This window comes from Canis lupus (genome assembly GCF_048164855.1).
Source record: "Canis lupus baileyi chromosome 16 unlocalized genomic scaffold, mCanLup2.hap1 SUPER_16_unloc_10, whole genome shotgun sequence".
NCBI lineage: Eukaryota > Metazoa > Chordata > Mammalia > Carnivora > Canidae > Canis > Canis lupus.
In genome coordinates, this window is record NW_027326425.1 from 63,731 (window position 1) to 91,682 (window position 27,952).

Consider the following 27,952-nt stretch of genomic DNA (forward strand, 5'->3'; position numbering starts at 1 on the left):
AAAAGCACATGGATTTGCCTGATAACAAATGACAAATGCAAAGTAATTACGTGAATAATTTCATCTTCTGAATCTTCATTTTCTCATTTTAAAACAAGCTGTAGGGATTTTTGATTTGAAGATGATGTGGATTCTATTTATTCATATTATATATTTTATCCAGTTGTGATGTGTGCTTAGTTTAACACTGAATTAAATGAGCTGTTCAGTACCATTTCTTGTGATAGAAAGAATATATATCTGTGTATGGAAATTAAAACGCATTTTCAAACATTTATTTTGAGGAATGTAATATGTATAAAGGAAAGTACATGATGCAAATGTACATATTTGTAATGTACTGAAAAGGGAAGACTCCTATAACTGCAACCCAAGCCAAGAATATTGTCATTACCCTAAAAACTCCCTGGCTATTCCTCCTTACCGCAAGGTATCCACTGCCACCTCTCTTCACTCCGGGGAGCTCCCTTCTCTTGCCTTTTATGGCATTTCATATCTTGCTTTTGTTTTCATAATTCTTGAGAATGCCTCCTTGTATAGCTCAGTCCTGTCTCTACTTGGAAACAAATGGAAGCATAGTATGTATTTGTTTTGTCTGACTTTTTTTGTTCAAAATAATAGGTTATTTTAACACTTAATAAATGTTGTTAGGAACCTATCTAGTCAATTTGGGAGAGTGGAAATCCTAATAATATTGAGACTGCCAATCCACTAATATGGCATATGTCTCCATTTATTTAGGTCTTCTTTAATTTCAGTGACTGTTTAATATAGTTGTATATATTCAAGTATATCTTTGAGTATTCTTACAACCTTGTTAACTTTATTCTTTCTAATAAATTTTTATAGATTTTTTAAGGGTTTTTTACATATAGAATTATGTTATCTGCAAATAATGAGAATTTACTCTTTTCCCCCAATCTTTATGCTTTTTATTTCTTTTCCTTTGTTGAACAGGCCAGGACCTCTGTTACAGTGAGGTGAGCACATACATCTGTGTGCTGTCCTGAACTTGGGGAGAAAACATTCCATTTCTTACTGTTATGTATGCTACTAGTTGTAGGTTTTTTGTGGATGCCCTTTATCAGATTGAGGAAGTTCATTTATTCCCAGTTTGTTTTGGAGTTTGTTTTTTAAATCATAAATAGGTTTTGAATTTTGTAAAATGCTTTTTCTACAGCTTTTGAGAGTATCAGATAAATTTTCTTTGTTCTATTAACAACAAGGTGAATTTCATGAATTGATTTTTGAAGGTTGAGTCAAAGATTGAGTCAACCTTCCATTTTTTGGGTAAAATCACTGAGCATGTTATATTACCCTTTTCATTTATTCTTGGATTTTATTAGCTGGTGTTTCATATTCTATGTTTATATTGATGAGGTATGTTGGTTTATATTCTTCTTGTAATATTTTTGTCGAGTTTTAGCATATGGATTATGCTGGCCCTATAAACAAGTCAAAAGATCATCTTTCCTTTCTGTTTTCAAATAGAATTTGTGTAGGATTATATCTTAAATGTTTGATAGAATTCACCAGCAAAACCATCTGGACTTGGAGTTCTTTGTGGAAAGGACTTTTGTTGATGATGATTTATTTGTATCTGATGGTGTTAAAGGTAATTATGTGTCTTTAATAAATATGGTACTGTTTAGATTTTCCATGTCTTTTTGGACCAATTATGTCATTTGTTTCTCTCAATATATTTGTTTTCATTTAAGTTCAGTTAATTGGCACAAAGTTATTTATAATGTCCTTGTATTATTATTTTTATCGTTTTATCAGTTGTACGTTCTGTAATGATAGTAATATGTGTTCTCTCTCTTTTTGTGTCTCTTTTTTTATCAGTCCCTGATGCAGCTCAAGGACCATTTTTAATAACATGTGAGTTAAAAATGGTTTTTACATGTTAAATATTTACAAAACAAAGACTATGCAACAGAGATCATATGCTGCCTCCAAAGCCTACAATACTCACTGTTGTCTCCTTTCATAAGAAGTTTGTCAACTGTTACTTTAGTGGATTATCAGTATTATTCATCTTCTTTTTATTATTTTATTTTACTCATCTCAGGTTTAAGTTTTTGCTTTTTCTGCTCTCTTGAAGTAAAAGCTGTGATAGTTTACATTACAGGTCCATTCTTTGCCACTGTGGGCATTTAAAGCTATTATATATTTCCCTCTCAGTACCATTTTAGCACATCCCACAAATACGGTTTCTTTTTGTTTGATTCAAAATATTTCCTGAATTTCTTTGTGACTTCCCTTTGGCCCAAGGGTTATTTACAGGTGTTGCTTAATTTCCAAAAATTTGAGTATTTTCCAGAAACCATATCATGCTTGATTTGTAATTTAAGACCATGTCAGAGATGATATTCACTGAGATTTTAACTTTTCCACATTTAGCTTTATGGTCTGGCCATGTGGTCCATTTTTGTAAATATTCTCTTTGCATGGGATTTTGCATGTGCATTCTGCAGTTGTAGTGTTTTTAAAATGTTGATTAGGTCATGTTGGTTAAGTGTGTTGTTCAGTCTTCTGTATCTTTACAATTTTTTTTCCTATTCTATTACCCCTGAGAAAGAGGTGCTAAAATTGTTCACTACAGTTATAAATTTGTTTCTAGTTTTCTGTCAGTATTTGTAATTTCTTCCATTGACAATAAGAAACTGATTCCCATCTATACTTATCAGACTTCCCTCCCTGTATATAACCTGTCCTCCATGTTCACCCCTATCCTGTCCCCTTTGCAGATGCTGTTCTCATTCTGCTTTGGCTCTGATTCAACATGCCAGAATGCCCAGGTGCCTGCATGCTATGCTGTCTTTATCCTATTCAAGCTCTGGTACCCCATGCTGGACCACCTTTCCCTTTCACTCTTCATACTGCTTAGTCTCTTATTTCCCGAGCCAGACTTCGCACCCTGTTCAGGCTCATCATTACACAACAGGCTGATTCTCGAGGGGCTCTCTTTTTGCAAGGGTTCCACCTCCCCACTTGAGTTGTACTCCTAGGGGCTGCTCTGATTTAGAACTGGATACCACATTCCTGCTTTATCCTGCATGTAGAGATTCCTTCTTCATCTTCTTGGGCTTTAATACCCCATGCAGGGCCACTAAAGCACTTTACCTTCTACTGTGGTCCCTACATTGTTCTCCCACACATAATGATTTTGGGGCTGAATTATTCCGGGGGCACAGGGAAGGGGCTGTATCATTATTTTTGAAAGATATTTTTACTTGGTTTAGAAGTCTAGATGAACAGCATTTTTATTCCAGCACATTATAAATGCCATTTTCTTGTCTTTTTGTTTTCATTGTTTATTGTGAGAAGTCAGATTTTGTTTTTATTTTAATTCCCTATACCCGATGTGTCTTTTCTTTAGCTGGCTTTAAGACCTGCTTCTTAGCTTTGGATTTCAGCAGTTTGATTATGAAATGCTTAAGGTGTAGTTTTCTTTGTATTTTTTTCTGTTTAGGGTTCACTGAGCTTCTCAGACCTATGGATTAATGTCTTCCATCAATTTTAGAAAGACTTCAGTCATTGTCTTTGCATATATTCTTTGGTCTCATTCTCTCTTTCCCTCTTTTTTTCCTGAAATTCCAATTTGCACATGCTGTTTTATTTAATAATATTCCACAGACATTGAACTCTTATTTTTTCATTTTTTCTCCTTATGTTTCAGTTTGGATGCCTTTTCTTTAAATTCATATATTCCTTTCTCTACTAATTTCAGTTTGTTGTTAAGCCCATCTAATAAATTCTTCCTTTCTCATACTGCAGTTTTCAAGTCTAGCTTTTCCACTTGGTCTTTTTTACAATAGTTTTCGTGTCTCTGGTTGCAGAATTTTCTTTCTTTTGAAACCAATTATAAACATTTTTGAAAAATACATAATCTAAGTCAAATTATATAAATGCCTCTTAATCAGGCAACAACAAATTATTTTATACAATTAAAGGGTATCCAATTGGCAGATTATTGTTCAGTCTTTAGAGCTCCTACCCATACTATTAAAAACAAACAATTAGGAGCACCTAGGTGGCTCAGTGGGTTAAATGTCTGACTCTTGATTTCACTTCAGGTCATGATCTCAGGGTTATGAGGCTGACCCCATGTTCGGCTTCTCACTGGGTATGGAGCCTACTTAAGATTCTCTCTCTCCCTCTTTCTCTGCTCGTACCCCTGCTCTCTCCTTCTCTAAAAAAAAAGAAAAGAAAAGAAAAGAAAAGAAAACAAGAATCGTGCAAGTATGGACAGATAAATGGAATAAATTAGATAGGCTAAATAAATATATCTATATATAACTATATAACTACATATCAAAATTTAGGATATTATGACTGATATGAGGTTACATGTCATTGTGGTTTCGACTTGCATCTCTCTGGTGGTAGGTGATGTTGAAAATCTTTTCATGTGTCTCTTGGCCATCCGGATATCTTTGGAAATATCCTTTTTCAGGTACTGTGCCTATTTTTAATCAGATTATTTGTGGGCTTCAGTGTTGAATTGTATTCTTTTTTTTTAATTTTTTTTTTATTTATTTATGATAGTCACAGAGAGAGGGAGAGAAAGAGAGACAGGCAGAGGGAGAAGCAGGCTCCATGCACCGGGAGCCCGATGCGGGATTCGATCCCGGATCTCCAGGATCGCGCCCTGGGCCAAAGGCAGGCGCCAAACCGCTGCGCCACCCAGGGATCCCTGAATTGTATTCTTTAAATATTTTGTTATTAATCCCTTATCAGACGTGGTTTTTTCTTATTTAGTAGGTTGTCTTTTTATTTTATTGATAGTTCCCTTTGTTGTACAAAAGCTTTTTAGTTTGATGTAGTTGCAATATTCAGTTTTGCTTTTATGTCCATTGCCTGAGGAAACAGATCCACCATACTTAATATTTTTTTAAATTTTAGTATACTATCACAGAATGACCATAAAAAAGCTGGATCTCTACTTCCTTCTTATAGACAATTCAGGTAATTAACATATTTAAGTATAAGCAAAGTATATATTTTTTAAAGATTTTTATTTATTTATTCATGAGAATACACAGAGAGGAGAGAGAGAGGCAGAGACACAGGCAGAGAGAGAAGCAGGCTCCATTCTGAGAGCCCCATGTGGGACTCGATCCAGGGTCTCCAGGATCACACCCTGGGCTGCAGGCGGCACTAAACCACTGAGCCACCAGGGCTGCCCAGCAAAGTATATTATAAGAGAACAAAAGAAATATTCAAGTTTTACTATCTGGGGGTGTGGATGGCTATTCTAAGCATAAGTAAAAGATCAAAATCATAAAGAAAATAATTGATAGATCTAATTACACAGGATTTTAAATACTGAGGAAGAATGAAAATGAAAGAGAAGAAAAATTTCCTCTTCCACTGGAAATAACCAGTATAGTAACTTCTTACTCAACAAATTAGTGGTTAAAGGGAATAGATTAAACTTACTCTGCTTTTCTGTAGGATAACTGAGCCCCTAGGTGATGAGAGGAAGCTCTCTTTATTAAAGAATTCAGTCAATGAATGTAGTGGTTTTTTTAATTTTGTTTACTCTAACTCCCAATAAAATAATTATTTTAGGCAAGGATAATTAATAGATGCTAAAACTTTAAGGTAGGGAAGATGTTGTTAGGATAGGACCTTCTTGAAATTTTAGCTGCGAATTATATTATTTCTCTAATTCACTTACAAATGGTTTAGAAAAAATAAACACACATTTATACTGATAGATGACACTGGCAATGAGGTTTTGAAAGTTGTGTGTTATTCATGTTTATTTACCATTAAAAACTAAGTATGTTTGAAATATTCCATAATGAAGGAGAAAAAGAATTAAGGTGAAAAATTAAAGTTTTTGCATGTAGAGACAAAATTAAGATAGTTGCTGTTGCTGGTGGCTGGTAGTCTTATGATCTGTGTATGTGGAATCAAATTGACATAACTTTTATGGAGAATAGTCTGCTATTGTGTATTAAAAATTAAAATATACAAAATCTTTACTGAGCAATTCCATTTCTCAGTATGTGTCCTTAGAAAATAATCAGTGCATTGCAAAAGAATGCAAGGATGGCCTTTGCAATGTTATTTTTATTATTTTGCAAAACCAGAAAGAACCTAATTTCAATTAATAAAGGATCAGTTAACTATATTATGGTACATCAATATAGCAATACTTGTCATTAAAATGATTACTATGAATCTACGTTCATTTGCATTCATTGACACAGAAGCTCCATTACATATATTGAATTAAAAAGGCAGATTATAAAACAGAAGGGGTAGTGAATGGAATGGGTGTCTTGTCATTGTGGTAACCATAAGTATTAATATTTGTGTTGGTCCATTTTGCTCTCTCTTTTGGGCAAGCCATGCCTCAGCTGCTTTTCATACACTCATCTAAATCATGCTTTTTTTTTTTTCCAGGGAAGAAAGAAAAAATAAATTATGTTTTATTTGCATATCCAACCAACATACCACATATCATACAGAGTTGGTTAGGCACTCTACTTCTGCTTTCTCATTGGGTAATAAAAGTGTTGGAGTATATGTTCTCTAGGATCCAATATTAATATTGTATGCATGTAACAACTACTGAGTAACTTTCATTTAGTGTTTACTGAAAATGACTAGTTCTTCATGCCAGGGACTGCACTAGGTACCAGAACACTGTTTTCTGTAGCCCTGTGCTAGCTTCTCTCACCCCTGCAGGGGTACTGCCGCATGTTACTGTTGCATGGACAGCCTCCTTGCACCGCCCCCCCGCCACTCGTCTATCCCACCACACTTCTCTGGTTTATTTTTTTTCCAGTCACTTTAATAGTTCATATAATGTGCCAGGTTGCTCTTTTATTCTGTGTCTTTTCCCAAAAGAATATTAGCTCCATGAGAGCAGGGATTTCAGTTTGCTTTCAAGGTGGAAATATCCCCAGTGCCTCAAAAATTACCTGGCACCTAGTGGGCACTCTCTTAATATTTACTGTAAGAATGATTTTTTTTTCCCCTGAGAAAATGTTTCTGGGACTTTTCTAATCATATTGTTTACACAACTATAAAAGGATAGGTTATCATTCTATACTACCAGGGCCAAGAAATTCTGGGACATAACTTTCCAGAGTTTGTCATGTTCACTTTTTTTCTTCAAATTTGGTCTCCCGTAGAATCTCTAATATTTAGAGAGATAAACATAAAAACATTGAGAATCATTATAAAAAAGTAAAATTCTTTTCTAATTGTAGCTTTTCATCGGTGACCATTTAATTCTTTTTTTTTAAGGTTTTATTTATTTATTCATGAGAGATAGAGAGAGGCAGAGACACAGGCAGAGGGAGAAGTAGGCTCCCTGCGAGGAATCCAATATGGGACTCGATCCCAGGACTCTGGGGTCACTATCTGAGCCAAAGGCAGATGCTCAAACACTGTGCCACCCAGGTGTCCCTGACCACTTAATTCTGACATCCTTTTCATGTTTCCATTTTTACTGAGTTGCCAACTTGATTTTAAAATCTATAGATTTCAGTTGCATCCTCTAACAAGGTGTAAGAATAACATGTTCTCTCAGGTCAACCACCTTTATTGTGAGCCATCACGAGATAATAATATTTACCAGTGTACTTTTCAGTGAAAATTGTGAGATTTTTAGAAATCATGTAAAATTATGGTTTCAATATAGTTCTGTTGACATTGCCAGAAAGAAACTCTACAACCTTGGCTATGCCTACTCTGTGGGCACAGACACTTCACTTTTGTTGATATACATGTCCTCAGTGGGCAGGCAAGCCAGCCAACCTTCTTAACAATCTTGGCAAATGTTACCATAACAACAACAACAAAAACCCCTAAGAAACATAACAAGCAGCTACATCATTTTTAGTTTGTTTGGGTTTGTTTAATAGAGTATGAATATGTATTCATCTTTCTAGAACTATTATTTTGCCAGCCACACAGTTTGACTTCTACGATAAAGTTGAAGATTTTGAAAACACAATTCAGTTTTGTGTTTATAATGTCAAAGAATTAATGTAAAATTCAATTGATAATCAAAATGAGAAGAGCTTACTTACTACTGAAAACGAATTCAGAACAAGCTGCTAATCAGATTTAAAAAACTATACAAAAGGAGATAAACCCATTTGCAATGGCCTGTGGGTGTAAACTAATGCTACCTATAAACCCATTGCTGTATATGCAAAAAGCGATAAAGTTCAAAGAAATTTTATGAAAACGCACCTTCGACTTTCAAATGGAAGATTATTCCAATGGTTAGATTTAGAACTTGAACATGTACTTTGAAAGAATGAGGTTAGAAATGAATGTATTTGTGTTGGGAGAGATTTTAGATTCATGGAGCAAAGACTATCTTGTTTTGGATCTGGTATAGGGAAAGGCTCACAGTTGAGAGACTTTCTGTAGCCTGTCAGTAAACTATTGTGTCCTCTTTGTGTTCATATGGAACCCCATGCACCCATCTACTGTATTTATCATAATGGATTATAACGGTTTATCTCCCTCACTAGACTGTACTTTCCTGAAGGACAGTTAAAATCCTATTTGTAGATTCCATGTTTGTGACTTCACATCCCTGCTAAAATTTATTTGTAACCTCCAAAGCAGTACAGCACTTTTGCTGTCATTCACAGACATGCACAGAGCAGGAACAGTTTAAGTCACCTCATGCACCTGTTCAGCCGATACTGAACAGAGGGCCAGGCTCTGTCTTCTTGTTTCAGCTCTTCTACTGTAAACAAGCATCTTTTTTTACAACCTGTGTCATGCCACATGCTTCACATTTTTGTGTTTTGAGTTGGTTATGTTGCTGCTTAACATGGTCCCTAAACAGAGGGAAAGAGCCATCTGGTCTAATGTTCCCAAGCGCAAGAAGATTATAACATGCCTTACACAGAAACTACAGGTGTTAGGAAGCTTTGCTCAGGATGAATGGCAGTGCTGCTGGCCATGGGCTGGTTCAATGTTTTTTTTTTTTTTTTTTTAATTTTTTTTTCTTTTTTTATTTATTTATGATAGTCACAGAGAGAGAGAGAGGCAGAGACACAGGCAGAGGGAGAAGCAGGCTCCATGCACCGGGAGCCCGACGTGGGATTCGATTCCGGGTCTCCAGGATCGCGCCCTGGGCCAAAGGCAGGCGCCAAACCACTGCGCCACCCAGGGATCCCGGGCTGGTTCAATGTTAATGAATCAACAATATATATTAAACAAGGTGCTTTAAACAGAAACACACATAGAACATGGTTATAGATCATTTGACAAAAATGTTCTGAACAGAGGCTCTCAGGGACAATTGTATTTCTCCCTGGGAGAACCAGGAGCAATGGTTCAGTGTTGATTAATTCCCTGTTTGCAATGACTTTATAGAACATAACTACCCCCCAAGTAACGAGAGTTGACTGTATATGTTATTTCTGTATGCTTAGCACTTAGTGTTTCGTGGATGGCACAAGAGTTTTATAAGCAAATGCCCAAATATAGGAAATTGGGAAGAATAAATCAGCTTATTGAAAATGATAACTACTGAGTTCAGGAATCAGGGTTTTAATACCACAGGGGTAATGGGAAGCCATTGGAAAGTTTCTCTGGGAATTGCAGGCATTGATTAAATGTGCGAGGTGGTGTGATGAACAGACTGAATAAACCTGGGGACCTGCTCTCAAGGAGCCACTACAGAAGCTCCAAAAGGTCCTTTAGGAAGATCAATTTCACAGGAATTATAGGATGGATAGAATTGAGAGAAATTGAAGACCCCAAACCAAGGGTGCAGCTACAATAGCCATCCTGATATGATGTGGTAAAGATCAGAATTAGGGCGCTGGCAGGTGGAAGGGGGAAGTAAGGGCACATACTTGGCGCTTTTTTTAAGATTTTATTTATTTGAGATAGACCATGTGCAGGGGGGCAGGGGGAGGGACAAAGGGGGAGGAGATCTCAGGCAGACTCACAGACACTGTGCTGAGTGTGGGTCTGACCTGGGCTCAATCTTATCACCCTGAGATCTTGCCCTGAGCCAAAATCAAGAGTCAGACACTCATCCAATTGAGCCATCCAGGCGCCCTGATACTTGACTTATTGTGAAGTAAAAATCAGCAGTAAATAACTTGATACAGAGAATGAGGGAGTTGGGAGGGCCAGTTAAATCCTATAGTCTGCTACCGCCTGACTTTGTTAGTTCCTGTGCTTGCAAATGTGTGTCAATCACGTTTCCCCTCATCTAAGGTTATTACTCTGTGCTGTGCTGAGTCTTCTTTTTTTTTTTTAATTTATGATAGTCATACAGAGAGAGAGAGAGAGAGGCAGAGACACAGGCAGAGGGAGAAGCAGGCTCCATGCACTGGGAGCCTGACGTGGGATTTGATCCTGGGTCTCCAGAATTGCACCCTGGGCCAAAGGCAGGTGCCAAACCGCTGCACCACCCAGGGATCCCCTGTGCTGAGTCTTCTAAGGCACCAGTGATGAAGCCACAATCCTCATCTGTTACAACTAAGCAGCTAATGAATTAATTGCCTAAGGTTTTGGGTGATGATTAGGGACAATAGATGTAGTTTTATAATTAATAGTGAATTTTTATAGCTAATTGTGAAATTTTGTCAGAGGGGTGGGAGTCCAGAACACACCGAATTATCCCTTTAAAAGAAACCTGAAAAGATGTGCCATGCAAATGATTTCTGCTCTAATGTCAAGTTATGTCCAGCACTGTCCAGTTAAATATTACCAATGCAAATTTTACTGCTACATTTGCAAGAGGGTAGGACAGACCTATTGTTCACTGAGAAATTAATTGCATGTGAAAAAAATAGACCCAAGGATTAGTATCAATTATGCTTTCAGTGGCATATGTAAGGCAGTAAGATTGTTTAATTTTGTAAAGTAAATCATTCATTATGAAGTGCTTGGTATTTTTCTTTACATTTTCCATCAGTTGAGAAATAAAACTTTTTCTCTCAGCATGATATCGACAGAGAGCTTTACAGTTTGGAAAGCTATTTAGTTAAACTTTGTGTTAAAATACTTTCTCAGTGTGCTTCTTTCTTATTAAAAGTCATTTTCTAAAGAGACAATTTGTATCTTACTACAGGCTGTTTGCATTACCAGCTATTTTATAAGGTTATGCAAGCCTGGTATCATATTTGGACCAGTTGAAATAATTTTTTTTTTCCTGGCCAACTCATCTCCAATATGATATGTAGTTGTCTTTATGTCAGTTTTCAAGAGATAATTTGAATGGTCTTCTAAACTAGTAGTATTTATTCTGTCTGTGGCTAAATACTACATGTGTTTTACTCAAGATTAAAAATCAAAGGAGTTTTGATGTTCTTTATCTTTTTTCATCTGTTTTGAGTTTAACATATCTTTCTGAACAAAGCCATGTTTGTAAAGGATATTAAGTTTTGTTTGGCCATCTTCTCAACTGCAAGTGTACTCAATGGACCTTAATGCAAGGTTATGCTCCCTGGACTGATTGATATATAAACAGAAGACAGATGGTGTAGAGATGACTCTGATGATAATTCATTTTTCAGCTAGTCATGAAGATATTTTGATTACAGTGTGTTTAAGTAATTATAACACAGTCTGCAATGTTAGTCTTGCTGAGAAGGGAGCACATGGAAAACAAGTTACGTGTTATCCATGCCTAACAAAGGGTGCACTGTGGTGTAATGATTTTAATTCCTAATGCTAGATTAGGACTGGCAGAGTTTAAAATATGTCATATAGTAAGGTAAGTCAATTAAGGGTAGACCAAATAAAAAAGGTAACTTCACAGTTTTCAGGCATAAATATTTGTTTTGGAAAGTATATAGATGTTACTATATAAAGGAACTAGTATTTTGACATTTAGGTAACAGTCTGTGTACAACTCATTAAAAAATTACATGGCTTGATTTTACATTTGCGTGAATCATAATTATCCCAGAGCTTGCTTTCTGTGTCATGAATTTAAAACTGAAATCAGAGAGCTTACAGTTTAGTAGCACATTCTATTCCTGCTGTTAAAGTTTTTTTTTAAGTAGGCTCCACATCCAGGGTGGAGCCCAACATGGGGCCTGAACTCAGGACCCTGAGATTAAAACCAAGCTGAAACCAAGATTTGGCTGCTTAACCCACTGAGCCACCCAGACTCCCCGGCTGTTGTTAGTTTTGAAAAAAAAAAAATCTAAGCCAAATGTCACAAGGAGAAAAATAATTAGAGTTGTGTGGATAGATAGGCCACTTAAGTTTCATTCCTAAATACTAATTACAGTTTATACTTCTGTTTTTGGTCTCACATTAGAATAATTGATCGATTAGATGGAGTTCGTTTGCTATGGTCCCTGCTGAAAAATCCTCATCCAGATGTGAAGGCCAGCGCAGCTTGGGCCCTCTGTCCCTGCATCCAAAACGCTAAGGTAAGAACAGACTACAAATCAATCCCTTCTTGAATCTCTAATATTATATTGAATAATGTCATCACAGGTCACTAGTTGCTTTCGACTTATTTTTGGTCTGATTTATCTAGCAGAAAAGAGTACTGAATGTTTGTGCCAAAATAATTTTTGAGCAATGTCTTTTCCTGGTTAGTTTTTAAATGCCAAATGAAACTAGGCTCAGGTGGCAGCGCTTACCGTGTTCTACCTGGCTGGTGCAATTGAAACAGGTATGTCAGGTAAGTCAAGAGGAAGAAAAGTTGACTGTTCTTATCTCTTGGGTGATAAGAAAATTGTCTGTATATACCTACTACTTTAAGAAACATAAAATTACTTCTATCTTATTTATATAGCTTGAAATATGACAGTGAAAGATCGTTAAGTTCTTTGTTACTTTGAAAAAGTAAAATACAAAGAACCAAGGATTAGCATCAATTAAAATAATTAAAATAAAGTAAAATTATTTCATGAATCCCACTTTTCTTAGCTTCAATAAATACTGGATATAAAACCCATAAATAAAATTTTTACATGACAAAAAAAAAGGCTGAACTGGAAGTCTTTTAGCTCTTTTGTAAATTTATTATTTTCTTTAAAGATCTCTTTTCAGCTTGATTTAAAAAATCTAAAGGATTTTACTCCTATAATAAATTTAACATGACTCTAAATATCATTGTAAATATTTGTGACTAGAAATAATCTTTTGTAAAAAGTGAATTGTGATGTGTATTGATAATAGAAGAAATCTATTACAGACTGGTCAATGAGCTATTTTTTATATAAGAGCAAAATAAGTGTAATAAAACATAAAGATAAAAACACCTCAAGTGTCAACCTACATGAAAATGAACAACAGGATGATACTATGATCATACAACGCAGTAGTGAGAAACAAATGTATTTCAGTAATGTATTCATCAATATCAATACATCTTATAAATATATTGAGCAAAAATACCAAGTTTCAGAAGTAGATATATAACATAATTCCTATTCTTTAAGGTCCACAAAAATTTTTTAAATGTAAAACGTAAATGATAGTATTTAGGGATCATTTAGGGATCAAGAAAGAGTCCACTAAGGAAATATCACTACATATCCTTGATATCGATAAGCCAGTATTAAGAAGCAGAATTAACTTCAGAGGAAACAGATAACATAAGGAATATAATATGAAATTTTAAAAACTTATATCCTCGGAATGACCCAAGGGGAATACTATACCCAAAAAGGCTGTTATATTAAAAAAAAAGATACGTTCATAGATTAACAAAGGCTTTTTGGAGATTAAATATAGATTTGGTGTGGCATCTGGGTGGCTTAGTTGGTTGGACATCTGGCTCTTGATTTCAGCTCAGGTCATGATCTCAGAGTCCTCGGATCAAGCCTCATGTCAGGTTCCAAGCTCAGTGGGAATCTGCTTGAGGATTCCCTCCCTTTCCATCTCCCTCTGCCCTTTCCTCCCTCTAATAAATACATAAACAAATCTTAAAAATATATAGTTTTGGCAAAACAATAAATTTAATAGAAGAGACAAATACTAGATATGATTGAGTAATTATCTGAAAGATAAAGTCTAGTAAATAAGAATGCAAAGTAAAAGTAAAAAGAAAGTAGGCTGGTGATGGGGGAAAGTTTGAAAATATAGCACAAGAAAATACACAAAAGGAAAGAGAGCAATTGAAATAAAGAAAAATCATCATTTAAAAAATGGAGGGAAGATTCTGTAAAGTGAAGAGTTAAAGATTGTAGTCTTCAGATTGAAAAGATCCACTTAGTGCCAAGCAGGAAGAACAAAGACAGTTATCTATACCTTGACATAAATTCAGATTGGACATTTCCAGAAAATTAGAGGAAGGGAAAAAATTACATAAGAACAAGGATCACACCAGTATTAGACTTAACATCATTCACAATAAATTGTAAAAGAAAATGGAACAAATCCTTCACTGTCTTTAGAGGAAAGTATTTTTATCCTGGAATTCTATATCCTATAAAAACTAGCATTCAAGTGAGTATAGAGTAAGGACAGAATAAAGACATTTTTCTTTCAGAAATGTCAAGACTCAGGAAGCTTATTCCCCATAAACCTTTTCTGGAACAAAACCCCAACAACTTTAGACTATTTTCCAGCAAAACAAAACATTCTTTAAAAAAGAGAATAGCATTTGTTATAGAAACAATAATAAGCAAATAACTCACTGGAATTTATAGGTAAATATAAATTTTTGTTGATAATATGTCTCTCAAATTTTAGAAAATTTCTAAGAAAGAATTTAAAATTAATGACATAAAATAAAATAAAGGCAGATAATATTATCACAGTAGCAATCTGAATCTAAATTACTAGATGATTCAAAAAATGTATTGGGATCCCTGGGTGGCACAGCGGTTTGGCGCCTGCCTTTGGCCCAGGGCGCGATCCTGGAGACCCGGGATCGAATCCCACATCGGGCTCCCGGTGCATGGAGCCTGCTTCTCCCTCTGCCTATGTCTCTGCCTCTTTTTCTCTCTCTGTGACTATCATAAATAAATTTTAAAAAATTTTTAAAAAATTTAAAAAAATGTATTAGGTAGTGTAAAGTAACAGGTAAACACATATTAAAAGTCTTTACTTTTCCCAGAGAAGGATGCTGTGGATACTGGTTCATTCCCAATCATCACCAAAAATATAAACTTAAATACAGAATTTAATTTTGTTTTATGATGAGATACCATTTTGTATATAGATTAACAGTTCTACATAGTGCTGTTATGTGTAAATTATGTCCTTTATTCTCATGGATTTTAATTACAAATTTGCCTATTTACAAATTTGCCTATTTATCTTATTATCTGTAATAAGACATTCTGTAAGAGACACACCAGTATTTTCATTTTCATCATTCCTGCCCAGGATTTCTGTCCTGAATATCTGACTATTCTAGCAACCTAAACTGAACCACACTCAAACTAAACACAACCCATCATGCTTGTCTTTTAGCCCCTGGCCCCAAGTCCTACATTGGATCCAAGCCTCCATAAAGAGCTCCTACTTTTCCATTTCTATTGAATCTTCCCTGCGCATTATCTATTCCTACCACTTTAGTGTCTTTGAATTTTTCTCAAGGAAACCTCAGCCCCCATCTTATCACTCCTGAGGAAAGAGCAGATGCATGATCTCTGCTTGTTCACTACTCTTTAAAAAAAAATTCATTTATTTATTAATGAGAGACACAGAGAGAAGAAAGAGACATAGGCAGAGGGAGAAGCAGGCTCCATGCAGGGACCCCAATGTGGGACTCAATCCCAGAACCCTGGGATCACCCCCCGATCAGAAGGCAGATGCTCAACCACTAAGCCACCCAGGCATCCCTGCTTGTTCACTACTCTTACCAAGAACTACACTCCTCTGTATGCACTATCATTTAGGCAACACAAACATTTGAAGAATTTTAAATAAGGATGTGATGTGAGCAGATTGGTTAATTAGAAAATATGAGTAGGTGATTAATTAGGCTTGTGCAGTGGTTCGGGTGAAAATAATTAGAATCTGACCTGACACAGTGGCAGTGTGGGCAAAGAGAAGAGTCAGTACAGAAATCATTGCAGGGGCACTTGGGTGGTTCAAGTGGTTGAGCATCTTTTGATTCCAGCTCAAGTTATGATCTCAGAGTTGTGAGATCAACCATGCTGGGCATGGAGCCTGCCTAAGATTCTCTCACTATCTCCTTCTACCTCTCCCCTACTCTCTTTCTCTAAAAAAAAAAAAAAAAGAAAGAAAAAGAAAAAGAAAGAATTGCAAAGTAGAATCAGATATTGGTGTGTGATTGGTATTGGCTATGCAAAGGTGATCAAGAGAGAGTTTGAGTTTTTGTTTTTGTATTTTAACTTTGACAACTAAGAAATGGTAACTTTACAAAACATGAGAAGACCATGATTTCAGGCAAAGATGGTGGATTTGCAAGGCTCTTGTTTTTTTGAAAAATCCTATTTTCTATGATGAGAAGGTAAATGAGTATTGTATGGTCTCTCTCCTTCATCTTTATAGAACAAAACTTATCTTCCCAAGGTAGAAGGATACCTCAGGGATAGAGTATGAAAGAGGTCATGTGCTCAGAAATGCAAAAAGAAGAAAGCACATTCATAATATTGAAAAATCGTATCTTATTGTGTATACAGATCCCAATCTATGGTTTAAGATAGCTCAATCTAATGGAAATTTCTGTGATTATGGAAATGTACTCTTCAAATATGGTAACCATTAAGCCCCCTGTGGCTATTGAGCCCTTGAAATATGACTAGTATGAATGAGGAATTGAATTTTTAATTATATTAAGTTTTATGTTAATTAAATTATTTAAATTAAATTTAAGTAGCCATATGCAGCTAGTGGCTGTTGTTTTGGGAAACCCAAGTCTAAGATATGCAAATAATGGTGGGTTGTCTTTTAAGGCACCCCTGCAAAGAGCTGTAAACCTGAAGTTTTACATAACATAGGTTACATCCTCACTCTGTAAAATTTAGGATGTAAATAAAAACAAGGAGTTTTATGAGTTTTCTCCTACAAGTAAAAAGTGTTTTTTTAATTAAAAATAAAAGCAAAGGAAAAAAATTACCTGTAATCTCAGTACTTGGGGATAACCATGATTAAGAGTTAGATTGGAGTTTTTCCCTTAACAATGAATTGTGAATACCTCTCTTATTCTCTCTATATCTTTCCACACCCTGTCTAGTTTCCTTAGCTGTATAGTATTTTGTTGTATGGCCATTTCATAATTTATTTACGCATTTAAATTTCCAGTGTTAAAGGAGAATGAAGTTAGTGAAACAAAAATTTTAATTTGAGCTATTCTAAAAACATGTAAAAAAATGAAACTGGACCACTTTCTTACACCATATACAAAAACAAATTCAAAATGGATGAAAGACCTAAATGTGAGATAGAAAATCATAGTAATCTCTCTGACATCAGCTGTAGCAACATTTTTCTAGATATGTCTCCTAAGGCAAGGAAAATAAAAACAAAAATAAACTTTTGGGACTATATCAAAATAAAAATTTTCTGCACAGCAAAGGAAAAATCAACAAAAATAAAAGGCAATCTATTAAATAGGAGCAGATATTTGCAAATTATATAACTTATAAAGGTTTAGTATACAAAATGTATAAAAAAATGATACAACTCAATACCCTCCAAAACAGTAATCCAGTTTAAAAATGGACAGAAGACATGGACATTTTTCCAAGACACAGATGACCAATAGACATGTGGAAAGATGCTCCATATTACTCATCATCAGGGAAATGCAAACCAAAACTACAATAAGATATAACCTCATACCTGTTGGATGGCTAACATTAAAAGCATAAGAAACAACAGGTATTGGTCAGGATGTGAAGAAAAAGGAACCCTCTTACACTGTTGGTGGGAATGAAAACTGCAGCCACTGTGTAAAACTGGAAAATATTTTTCCTCAAAAAATTAAAAATACAACTCCTTTATAATCCAGTAATTACAATACTGGTATTTATCCAAAAAATACAAAAACACTAATTCAAAGGGATACATGCACCCCTATGTTTATAGCAGAATTATTTACAATAGCTAAACTATTAGAAATAGCCCAAGTATCCATTGATGAGTGGATAAAGAAGATGTGGTACACACACACACACACACACACACACATATATATATATATATATATACTGGACTATTACTCAGCCATGAAAAAGAATAAAACCTTGCCATTTGTAATAACATGTATGGAGCTAGAGAGTATCATGCTAAGTGAAATAAGTCAGTCAGAGAAAGGCAAATACCATATGATTTTACTCATATGTGGAATTTAAGCAATAAATGAGCTTAAATAAAGGAGAAAAGAGAGAGACCGAGACAGACTAAGAAACAGATTCTTAACTATAGAATACAAACTGATAGTTACCAGAAGGAAGATGGGTGGAGAGGATAGAGGAAATAGAGGATTAGGATTAAAGAATATACTTACCATGATGAAAAAAATAAATAAAATGATACGATGGGGATTAAGGAATACACTTGCTATGATGAACACTTGGTGTTGTATGGAAGTACCTAATATCACTGTGTTTTGAAACTAATATTACACTATGTTAACAAACTGGAATTTAAATAAAAACTTAAAATGATAAGAAAAATAAGCAGATGATAACCAAAAAAAGAGGAAGTGTGGTCCCACATATTAATTTGGCCAGAGATTTTCTTCTTTAGTTAACACGGTCATTCCCAGGTATGTGTCCTTCTAGGACTCTCAACTCTTCATCCAGATTTGTGTTGTAAAGCAGATTCCATGGTACTTACCTCTTTTCACACTAGATTGTCATTTTACTGTTTTCACCATAATTAATTTTATGTATGTAACCTATAGCTTTTTGCATATAGCATCTCAATTAACTGCACAATTATTTTTGCTTCTGAGGAAAGTAAGTTGTCAGATTATTTAAACACTTGCTGAAGATCACATAACTAGAATGGTAACTGAGCGTATGATATGACCCAGTTCTAACCCCATATCCTGTGCTATGGTTCTACCACAAAACAGCTGCCACCCACATCAACAAACAAGTTTCTACAGTTTTCTTTTCATTTTGAAGCTTTTTCTGGACAGTTCCTTTGTGAAGAAAAGCCCTATTGCTCCAGAAAATATGGGATTTCTTAAAGTCTTAGGGCTCTTTTAAGCTTTGAGAACCTCAAAAATGTAAATGCTACAAGCTTTAAAAAAATATCATTTAGTGTGCCACTTTGAGAGAATATTTCAAATATTTCAAATCTTCGATTTGTCATACAATGGGGTACCACTGTGTTGATAATGGGGGGCTGTGCATGTGCGGGATCAGACATTATGGGAAACCTCAGTACCTTCTGCTCAATTTTGCTATCAACCAAAAACTGCTCTAAATGACAGAGTATGTTTAAAAAAAAGAAGCTTTAAAAATCATTTAGAATTGTCATTATTTAACTCTCTTTGACACTTGTTCAGTTTGGGAAACTTTAAAATTTTACCTTCAGTGTTTTGTTTCCAACAGTATTTGCCATCCTCAATGAGAGACTAAAAAACTAAAATTTAAAAAGAAACAACCACATGCTTTTCAAAATTCACAAAATTAAATGAAAATGAAATGCATATAATTGAATTTTCAAATTTTGAACCATTTATACTCTGAAGTAATTACAGTGTAAACCACACAAAGACATTTGGGTCTTGCTGTATTTATTTTAGTAAGCTTTCAACAATGTTTTTATAGTTTATTGAGTAATCCTTTTTCACACTAAACCTAATTAATAATTCAAATCCATGAATTGTTGGGCTCTTTGTTTTTTCAATTCTTTTACCAAAAATTAATCACAAATCAGGAATAGAAAAGATTTGGTTTTGGTTTTGATTCCATTTTCAACCTAGGACATAGTAACTTGAGGGATGAATAATTTTTTATTCCTATTTCATCCACATATTATACCTAAGGAGATACAGCATCTTCCATCACTTCCATTGGCTTTAAGTAAGTGTGAAAGATAGCTCTCAAATATATAACGATGCCTGAGAGGAACATGTTGTAGTATTAATAATTAGTAAATGGACTGGATTTATACTTCTTAAGCACTTACATTTAAATTTTCATTTTGCCTTAAAGAGTTTTGTGACAATACACGAATACAGTAAAGTAGAAGTTAAAATCATATTATATTAATATAATTAATATTATATTAGAAGTCAGCAGTGATTTCATTTAATCTCTGGGCAAATCAGATAACTTCATTAATTCAGCAACATTATTTCGCACTGTTTGCCAAACCCTCTGTAGGTACACATTACATTTTGTATGCCTTTTTTAAATAATCTTAACATAAATGCATAACATTTATGCAGTTGTTTCCAGTGTTAAAATACAGAATGAGGTTAAACAAAATAGTTGAGACTTTCTAGAATGTTCTTTCACTTAGAGAAAGTAAAGTTACCTTTGACCTAATGGTAGAGATACAAACATAGTAGCTCAGGGAAATGTTTTATAATTGACATTGCATCATAGGTTAAAGGGCAATGTTTTCCTTGGTGGTATGTAAATATAATTGCACATTTTACAATCAACTGCCTTTTGGATTAGCTGAAATAATATGGATAAAGATACTTGTAAATGTCTGTATGCATGGAGACAGGTTATGTGTACTGGAACTCTTCTGGGGCCTCATGTTTTATTGAACATCACCATCCAAAATTTATCCTACTCAATTATATTCAATTTAGCATTTTCTTTTTTCTTATATTTTATTTATTTATTCATGAGAGACACACAGAGAGGCAGAGACATAGGTAGAGGGAGAAGCAGGCCCCCTGTGGGGAGCCTGATGTGGGATTCCATCCCAGGACCCTGGGATCATGACCTGAGCCAAAGGCAGGTGCTCAACCACTGAACCACCCAGGTGCCCTCAATTTAGCATTTTCAAGTAGCAGTTTGGATATTCTGTTGTTTTTACTTGAATTAAAATAGTTTTCTAATGAGGTTATAAATTCTGAAGGAGAGTAGAGGCAGGAAACATTTTCTGACTATGCAGGGCTTCCAGCTTGCAGTAAAATTAAGGAACTAGAAGATATCTTGCCAGATACTTTGGTCTGTTCTTCCCTCCTCCTCCCCACCCCAGCCCCATTCAAGTAAGTTAATGACTCAACTTTCTAGGAAAGATTGTGTTTTATTTTCTAAGAAAGAATTTCCACATAAGATGCTTTGCAAGTCATTTAAGCTTATTAACTTATGAATGATAGGATTTAGCACCATTTTGAAATAAAGAATTTCTTTGTCTGGATTAAGAACACTGACAGAAATGCTGCAGAAATCAGCTGTCAAATATAGCTAAGAGCAACATAAATGGGAAGAAAGCATAAGCCAAGCCTTCAGACAGCTTATGCTATGTCAGGGTCCCTACCACGTCTGTCAGGCATCATGAAGCCTAAGCACACTATGTTTGAGTCCATGTGGAGTGGATATGGTGAAATGTCAACTGTTCAAAACAGATGTTATCCACTTTTTATATTTTTAACACCAGGTGTATTAGAACACATTTTCAGACCTGTAAAGGAAATGAGATGTGAAAATCAGTTCTAGTGAATGCATTGCATCTTTTCTTGCAAAGGAATATTTAAAGCGACATATCAGTGAATGAGCTAGGCAGCAAAGTACTAAGGTACTGACTTGGGGGATCCTTGAGACAAATAAAGATTCATAATCTGATTTTGTACTGCAGCTGCATTATAGTTGTTAGAGACATAAAACAAATGGAATGTGACATCTTCATAGTAAGGAGGATTGACACTCGCACCACTAGACCTCAATTAGAAAACATAACATTTTCCTTCATTTTTGAGAAAGTCGGTAATAGTTTTTGATAGCTTCTCAGTGGTAAAGAAAATATGGTACATGAAAGAGGTATGTTTTGCAAGCTTAATAATTCTTTGTTTCTTCTTTATATGACCGGAAAATCAGAATGTGAAATACGAACCTGTTTTATGTCATATATAAAACTTGGAAGAATATCCAAGACAGAAAATAAGCATTGTTCATCAGTTCTTGATAGACTGAAGAACAGAAAGCTGAACTGAAATAACCACAAAAAATTCACTGCATATTTTTCTAAGTCATTTTATTTAACAGCGTACCATTGTAAGGTGAGAGTTTTTTTGTGTGTTAGGCTTGAGGAAAATTTCTTGTTTTTTTTCCAATTAAGCTTGCTGAAAAGGATAGAGATCCTCATGACCTCTATAGTGAAGTTATTTAGTAAATTTCATGAGCCCTAAGTATGGTTGCAGACAATTAAAGTACTGTGTAAAAAGTCTGAGAGATTTGTAAATAGAAGTGAAAAGCCATTCCTTTCAAGCTGCATGATCAAACACATTTTTGGGAGAAAAACAGTGGTTGAACAGGTGTTCAGTATTACAAACTTGTGATGCAACAGCTGGGTCTGGCAAAAATCCATGTATTAAATTCTTTGTTCTTAAGAAGCAAAACTCTGCTGCAGAGCGTCAACTCAAATTTGTGATACAGAAACTCATATAAAGAATATATAATTGGTACATTGCTTCTAATTATTTTCTTGTCTTTCACCAACATTTATGAGAACCATTTTCTTTCTTAAAACATTGTTGCATTTTTATGTTCTTTTTTTGTATATTTTTATTGCAGTTTGATTTGCTAACAAATAGTATAATACCCAGTGCTCATCCCGCCAAATGCCCTCCTCAGTGCCCATCACCCAGTCACCCCAACCCCCTGCCCACCTCCCCTTCCACTACCCCTTGTTCGTTTCCCAGAGTTAGGAGTCTCTCATGTTTTGTCACCCTCACAGATATTTCCCACTCATTTCCTCTCCTTTCTCCTATAATCCCTTTCACTATTTTTTATATCCCCCGAATGAGTGAAACCATATAATGTTTGTCCTTCTCTGATTGACTTACTTCACTCGGCATAATACCCTCCAATTCCATCCACATCGAAGTAAATGGTGGGTATTTGTCGTTTCTAATGGCTGAGTAATATTCCATTGTATACATAGACCACAGCTTCTTTATCCATTCATCTTTCGATGGACACCAAGGCTCCTTCCACAGTTTGGCAAGATAGTATTTGATTTTCTTAATTCTGTTTCTTTTCGTTAATTTTTAAAAAGTTTTTAATAAGAAAAAGTGGAAGTTCAGATATGTTCATTTGCCTTTTTATCAGGCTAATTTGTATTAAAGTGTTATATTATAGCCATCATTTTTGAATTAGATAGGAAACAGGTATTCTCATTTTTAGAATAACTATTCTGCATGTATTGTAACCCACTTGTAGAATTAGGAAGAATACTCCAAATAAGTAATATATCCATGAGATCATTTGGCTTTGTCACTTCCCTAACCTTGATTTTGCTAGCTGTTTAGAAAATAATGTCTGGTTCTGAATTTTGATCTTAGAGGAAAATAATCGCTAGTAATTTCAAACCCAGTGGCCTAAGGAGCTCCTCCAAACAGAGTAGCTTATCAGAGACATTTGTGAATGATTCCCCAAAAGGGAAGAGAAAAAGTTACTTTCTGTGAGGTTGGAATACACGTTTAGGCAATTTTAGCCAGGAATGTCAAGCACTGAGTGTGGATGAGGCCAGCTTCCTGACTGCAGGTGTGACGGAACACAGCTGATCAAACAGCACAGGAATCTGACATCACACTGTTTACCTTCAGCTGTCCAATGACCCATGCCCAATCAGGAAGCCAAAGAGAAGCTAGAGAAGGCATGTGTAGTGGTGTAGTTTCATACTAAGACTACTGCCATAAACATGGTTTATGAGCTTTGATTTGGTCATGTTTGGACTGTCAAATGTATAGCTGTCCAATGGTGTGCCTAACAGGCTACACAGTTTCGTTTTGTTTTAAATCTGAAAGCTCCTTAAAATGGGATCCATGTTTGTGTTCTGCCTATTTGGGGTCTGCTCTCATTTTAAAGTCACCAAACAGTTTGAAGTATACTCATCTGGCTCCCAGTTCCCCAAATCCTAAAAGATTAAAGTGAATTGTCTTACAAATATTTTTTTTTCCGTATGCCACATTTTCAAGTGGTGGATTCATGAAGGACCAAAACAATAGTGAGGGTGTTAAACGGCTTATCTTCAGACTGCAGCTGGAAGGACCACCCCATCTAAGGTCAAATCTGTGGCTTTCACCTACATTCCTCCCCTGCTCTGGGGCTGCTCTCCCCTACCATGTACTTCTCAGACGCTACCTCCAAAAAGGGCTGCCGTGTAGGTTGCTAGTGTAGGAGGGGATGGAATTGACAGAGGTGTAATATACAGAATGGAAAGTTACAACCAAAGGTATAGCCTATTTTTAAAAAATTTAAATTTTAGTTAACATGTAGTGTAGTATTGGTTTCTAGAGTAGAATTCAGTGGTGCATCACTTACATACAACACCCAGTGCTCATCACAACATGTGCCCTCTTTAATACCCATCACCCATCTAGCACATCCCCACTCTCCTCCAACAGACATCTCACTGATGTTCCTAGTCACAAAGTTACACCACTCTGTTTCTCTAGACACACATATTTACACAAGAAGTAGCCATACACAGTAGTTAGTAGTGTTTTCCTGCCTCCTTTCATGAATGTGGAAGCCCCTGTGTACCCTTGTTTTTAAGAAGTGAAATGGATTTGGGTCCCATGCTTGGAATACTTTTATTATCCTACTTCTAGACCTAAACTCAGCCTGCTCAAACTTTAGCTTCATTGGATTATTTTCTTCTAGGTTTTTTTTTTAATTTATTTTTTATTGGTGTTCAATTTGCCAACATATAGAATAACACCCAGTGCGTCTAGGTTTTTATAGTTCAGGTCTTACATTAGGACCTTAATCCATTCCAAATTATTATTTTTTAATATAGAAAAGGTAAGGGTCCAACTTAATTCTTTTTGCATGTGGAATCCAGTTTTCACAACACTATTTGTTGAAGAACTGTCCTTTCCCCATTGAATGGTCTTGGCAGCCTTGTCAAAAATCATTCCACCACATAGCCAAGGGTTTATATCTGAGTTTCTTATCCTATTCCCTTGGTCTACATGTTTGTTCATATGTCAGTACCACACTCTTTTAATTACCATAGCTTTGTTGTAAGTTTTGAAATCAGGAAGTCTAAGGAGTCCAACTTTTTCTTTTTCAAGATCATTTTGGCAGTTCAGGGTCTCTGGAGATTCCATATAGATTTTAGGATGAATTAATTTATTTTGGCAAGAAAAAGTATTGGGATGTTGATACATTCATTACATTGAATCTGTAGATCACTACGGGTAGCACTGCCATCTTAACAATATTAAATCTTTCAATCTATGAACACAAGATATCTTTCCATTTATTTGTATCTAATTTCTTTACCAATCTTTTATAGTTTCCAGTGTACAAAGCTAAAAATTCATTCCTAAGTATTTTATTCTTTTAGATGCTATTCTAATTGGCACTGTTTTCTAAATTTCCATTTCACATTGTTCATTGTTAATGTATAGTGCAAACACAACTAATTTTTGCATATTGATTTTGTAACCTACAATGTTGCTGAATTCAGTTACTAGTTCTACCAGTTTATTACAGAATTTAGGGCTTTCTACATATAGGATCATGTCATTTGTGAATAGAGATTATTTTTTTCTTCCTTTCCAATTTAGATCTTAAAATTTCTTTTTCTTGGGGTGCCTGTGTGGTACAGTGGTTAAACGACTTGGTTTTGGCTCAGGTCATGATCTCAGGAGCATGAGATCAAACCCCTTGTGAGGCTCTATGTTCAGCATGGAGTCTACTAGAGATTCTCTCCCTTTCTCTGCTCCTTCCCCACTCACACACTCTCTCTTACTCTCTTTCTCTCAAATAAATAAATCTTTAAAAAAAATAAAATTTCTTTTTCTTTTTGGACTTCCTAAGTACTATGTCAAATAGAAGTGATAAAAACAGGCATACTTGTGTTGCTCTTGACCTTGGAGGGAAATTTTTCAGTCTTTTCATCATTGATCATGATAGGAGCTGTGAGTTTTTCCTATCTGGCTTTCTTTATGTTGAAATAATTTCCTTCTATTCCTAGTTTGTTGACTTAAAAAAAAAATCATGTAAGGGTATTTGATTTCGTTTAAATGCTTCCTGTGCAGAAATTGACATGTTCTTATGGATTTTTACTTTCATTCTCTTAATGTGGTATATTACACTTACTGATTTTCTTATGTTGAACCATCCATACACTTTAGGAGTAAATCCTATTTTGTCATGGTGTATAATCCTGTTGAATTTGGCTTGTCAGCACTTTGTCAAGAATTTAGCATCAATATTCACAAACAGTACTGGTCTATGGTTTTCTTTTTGTATAGTGTCTGTCTAGCTGTGGTATCAGAATCATAAACTGAGGTTGAGAATATTAGCTCTTTAATTCTTTGGAAGACTTTCAGGAAGATTATTGTTAATTCTTCTTTAAATGTTTGGTGAAATTCACCAGTAACACCATCTAGTCCTGGGCTTTAACTTGTCATGAGCTTTTTGATTGCTGTTTCAATTCCCTAATTATAGATATATTGATTTTCTATTTCTTCATAATCCAGTCTTATTAGATTATGTGTTTCTAGAAATTTGTTCATGTCATCTAAGTTATTCAACTTGTTTGCATACAACCATGCATAATATTCCTTTTTGATCTTTTTTATTTCTTTAGAATTGGTTGTTATGTCCCTTCTTTTATTTCTGATCTAAATTACTGGAGTCTTATCTCTTTTTTTTCTTGGTCAATCTAGCTAACAATTGGTCAATTTTACCGATCTTTTTCAATAGCCAACTTTTGGTTTCATTTATATTCTCTATTGTTTTGCTATTTTTTTTCCCTCTAGGAAATAGATGGAAATAGGAAATAGAAAATAGTTTCTCCTTTAACCCATTGGTTATTTAAAAGTGTGTTATTTAATTTCCACATATTTGTGAATTTTCCAGTTTTCCTTCAGGTGTTTATTTCTGTTTTCATTCAATTATTGTGTTTGGAAAAGACACTTTGTATGATTCCAGTCTTTGAAAAAAATTTAGACTGGTTTTGTGGCCTAAAATCTTTAGTCTGGACATTTAGTCCTGTTTGTGGCCTAAAATATTTAGTCTTGGACAATGTTCAGTCTTTTCATCATTGATCATGATATGAGCTGTGAGTTTTTCAATGTTCCAAGACTAAATGTTTGGAAATAATCTCTCTGTCCCTTTCTCTCTTTTTTTCTACTGTGACTCTCATAATGCCTATGTTGATCTCTCTCTCTCTCTCTCTCTCTCTGGCTCTCTCTCTCCCCTTTGCTGCTTAGAATCAGTAACTTCAAATGACCTGTCTTCAAGTTCACTGATTCTTTATTTTGCCTGGTTGAGTCTCTTTTTTATCTCTAGTGAAATTTTCAATTTAGCTATTGTACTTTTCAATTCCAGAATTTCTATTTGGTTCCTTTTTTTTTTTTTCATTATATCTCTTTGTTCATATTCTCATTTTGTTCCTATGTCATTTTCCTTATTTCCTTTAATTCTTTGTATTTTCCTTTAGCTTTGGGATACTTAAGACAATTGTTTTAAAGCCTTCCTGATACATTTGTTCCTTCGGAGATGGTTTCTGAGGATATATTTTGTTCCTTTGAATGAGCTGTGTTGCCTTGTTTCTTGGTATGTGTTGTGATCTTTTAAGCGGGCATATGAAAATACAGCCACCTTTCCTAGTTTTTCCACATTGGAAAAGTGGAAAGTTAGTTAACAAGATCCTGTCATTTCTATTGGAATCAGCCCAGGGTGAAGCTATAAGGTCTTTAGAGGTCTTTTCTGGGCATGTGTTCTATCTGGGCCTGTGTGTATCCTTTTTAAAAACTTCCCTGTGATTATGGCTGTGTTTAAATATCTTAATTTATCAAAGAGTCTCACTCCAGCTTCTCTTTGGGGGCATAGATGTTTTATTATATTCCTCTGTTTGTAATCTCTTGCCCCCAGGTATATGTGAATCTAAAGTCCCCCAC

The 27,952-nt window shown here is 35.0% G+C and overlaps 1 protein-coding gene across 2 annotated transcripts in view; it reads left to right on the forward strand.

Moving 5' to 3' along the window:
* The window catches only part of LOC140629543 (outer dynein arm-docking complex subunit 2-like), a 75,732-nt gene extending 53,355 nt beyond the window's left edge, over window positions 1-22,377 (forward strand). The window contains exons 10-11 of one of the 2 annotated variants that reach the window (XM_072819058.1): window positions 12,278-12,392; window positions 21,909-22,377. In XM_072819058.1, coding sequence (XP_072675159.1) covers window positions 12,278-12,392; window positions 21,909-21,944 — 151 coding nt within the window. In that variant the 3' untranslated portion in view covers window positions 21,945-22,377. Of the gene's footprint in view, window positions 1-1,845; window positions 1,882-12,277; window positions 12,393-21,908 lie in introns of those variants that run through there. The other variant, XM_072819060.1, reaches the window with a different exon arrangement.
* The last annotated feature ends 5,575 nt before the right edge of the window (window positions 22,378-27,952 follow it).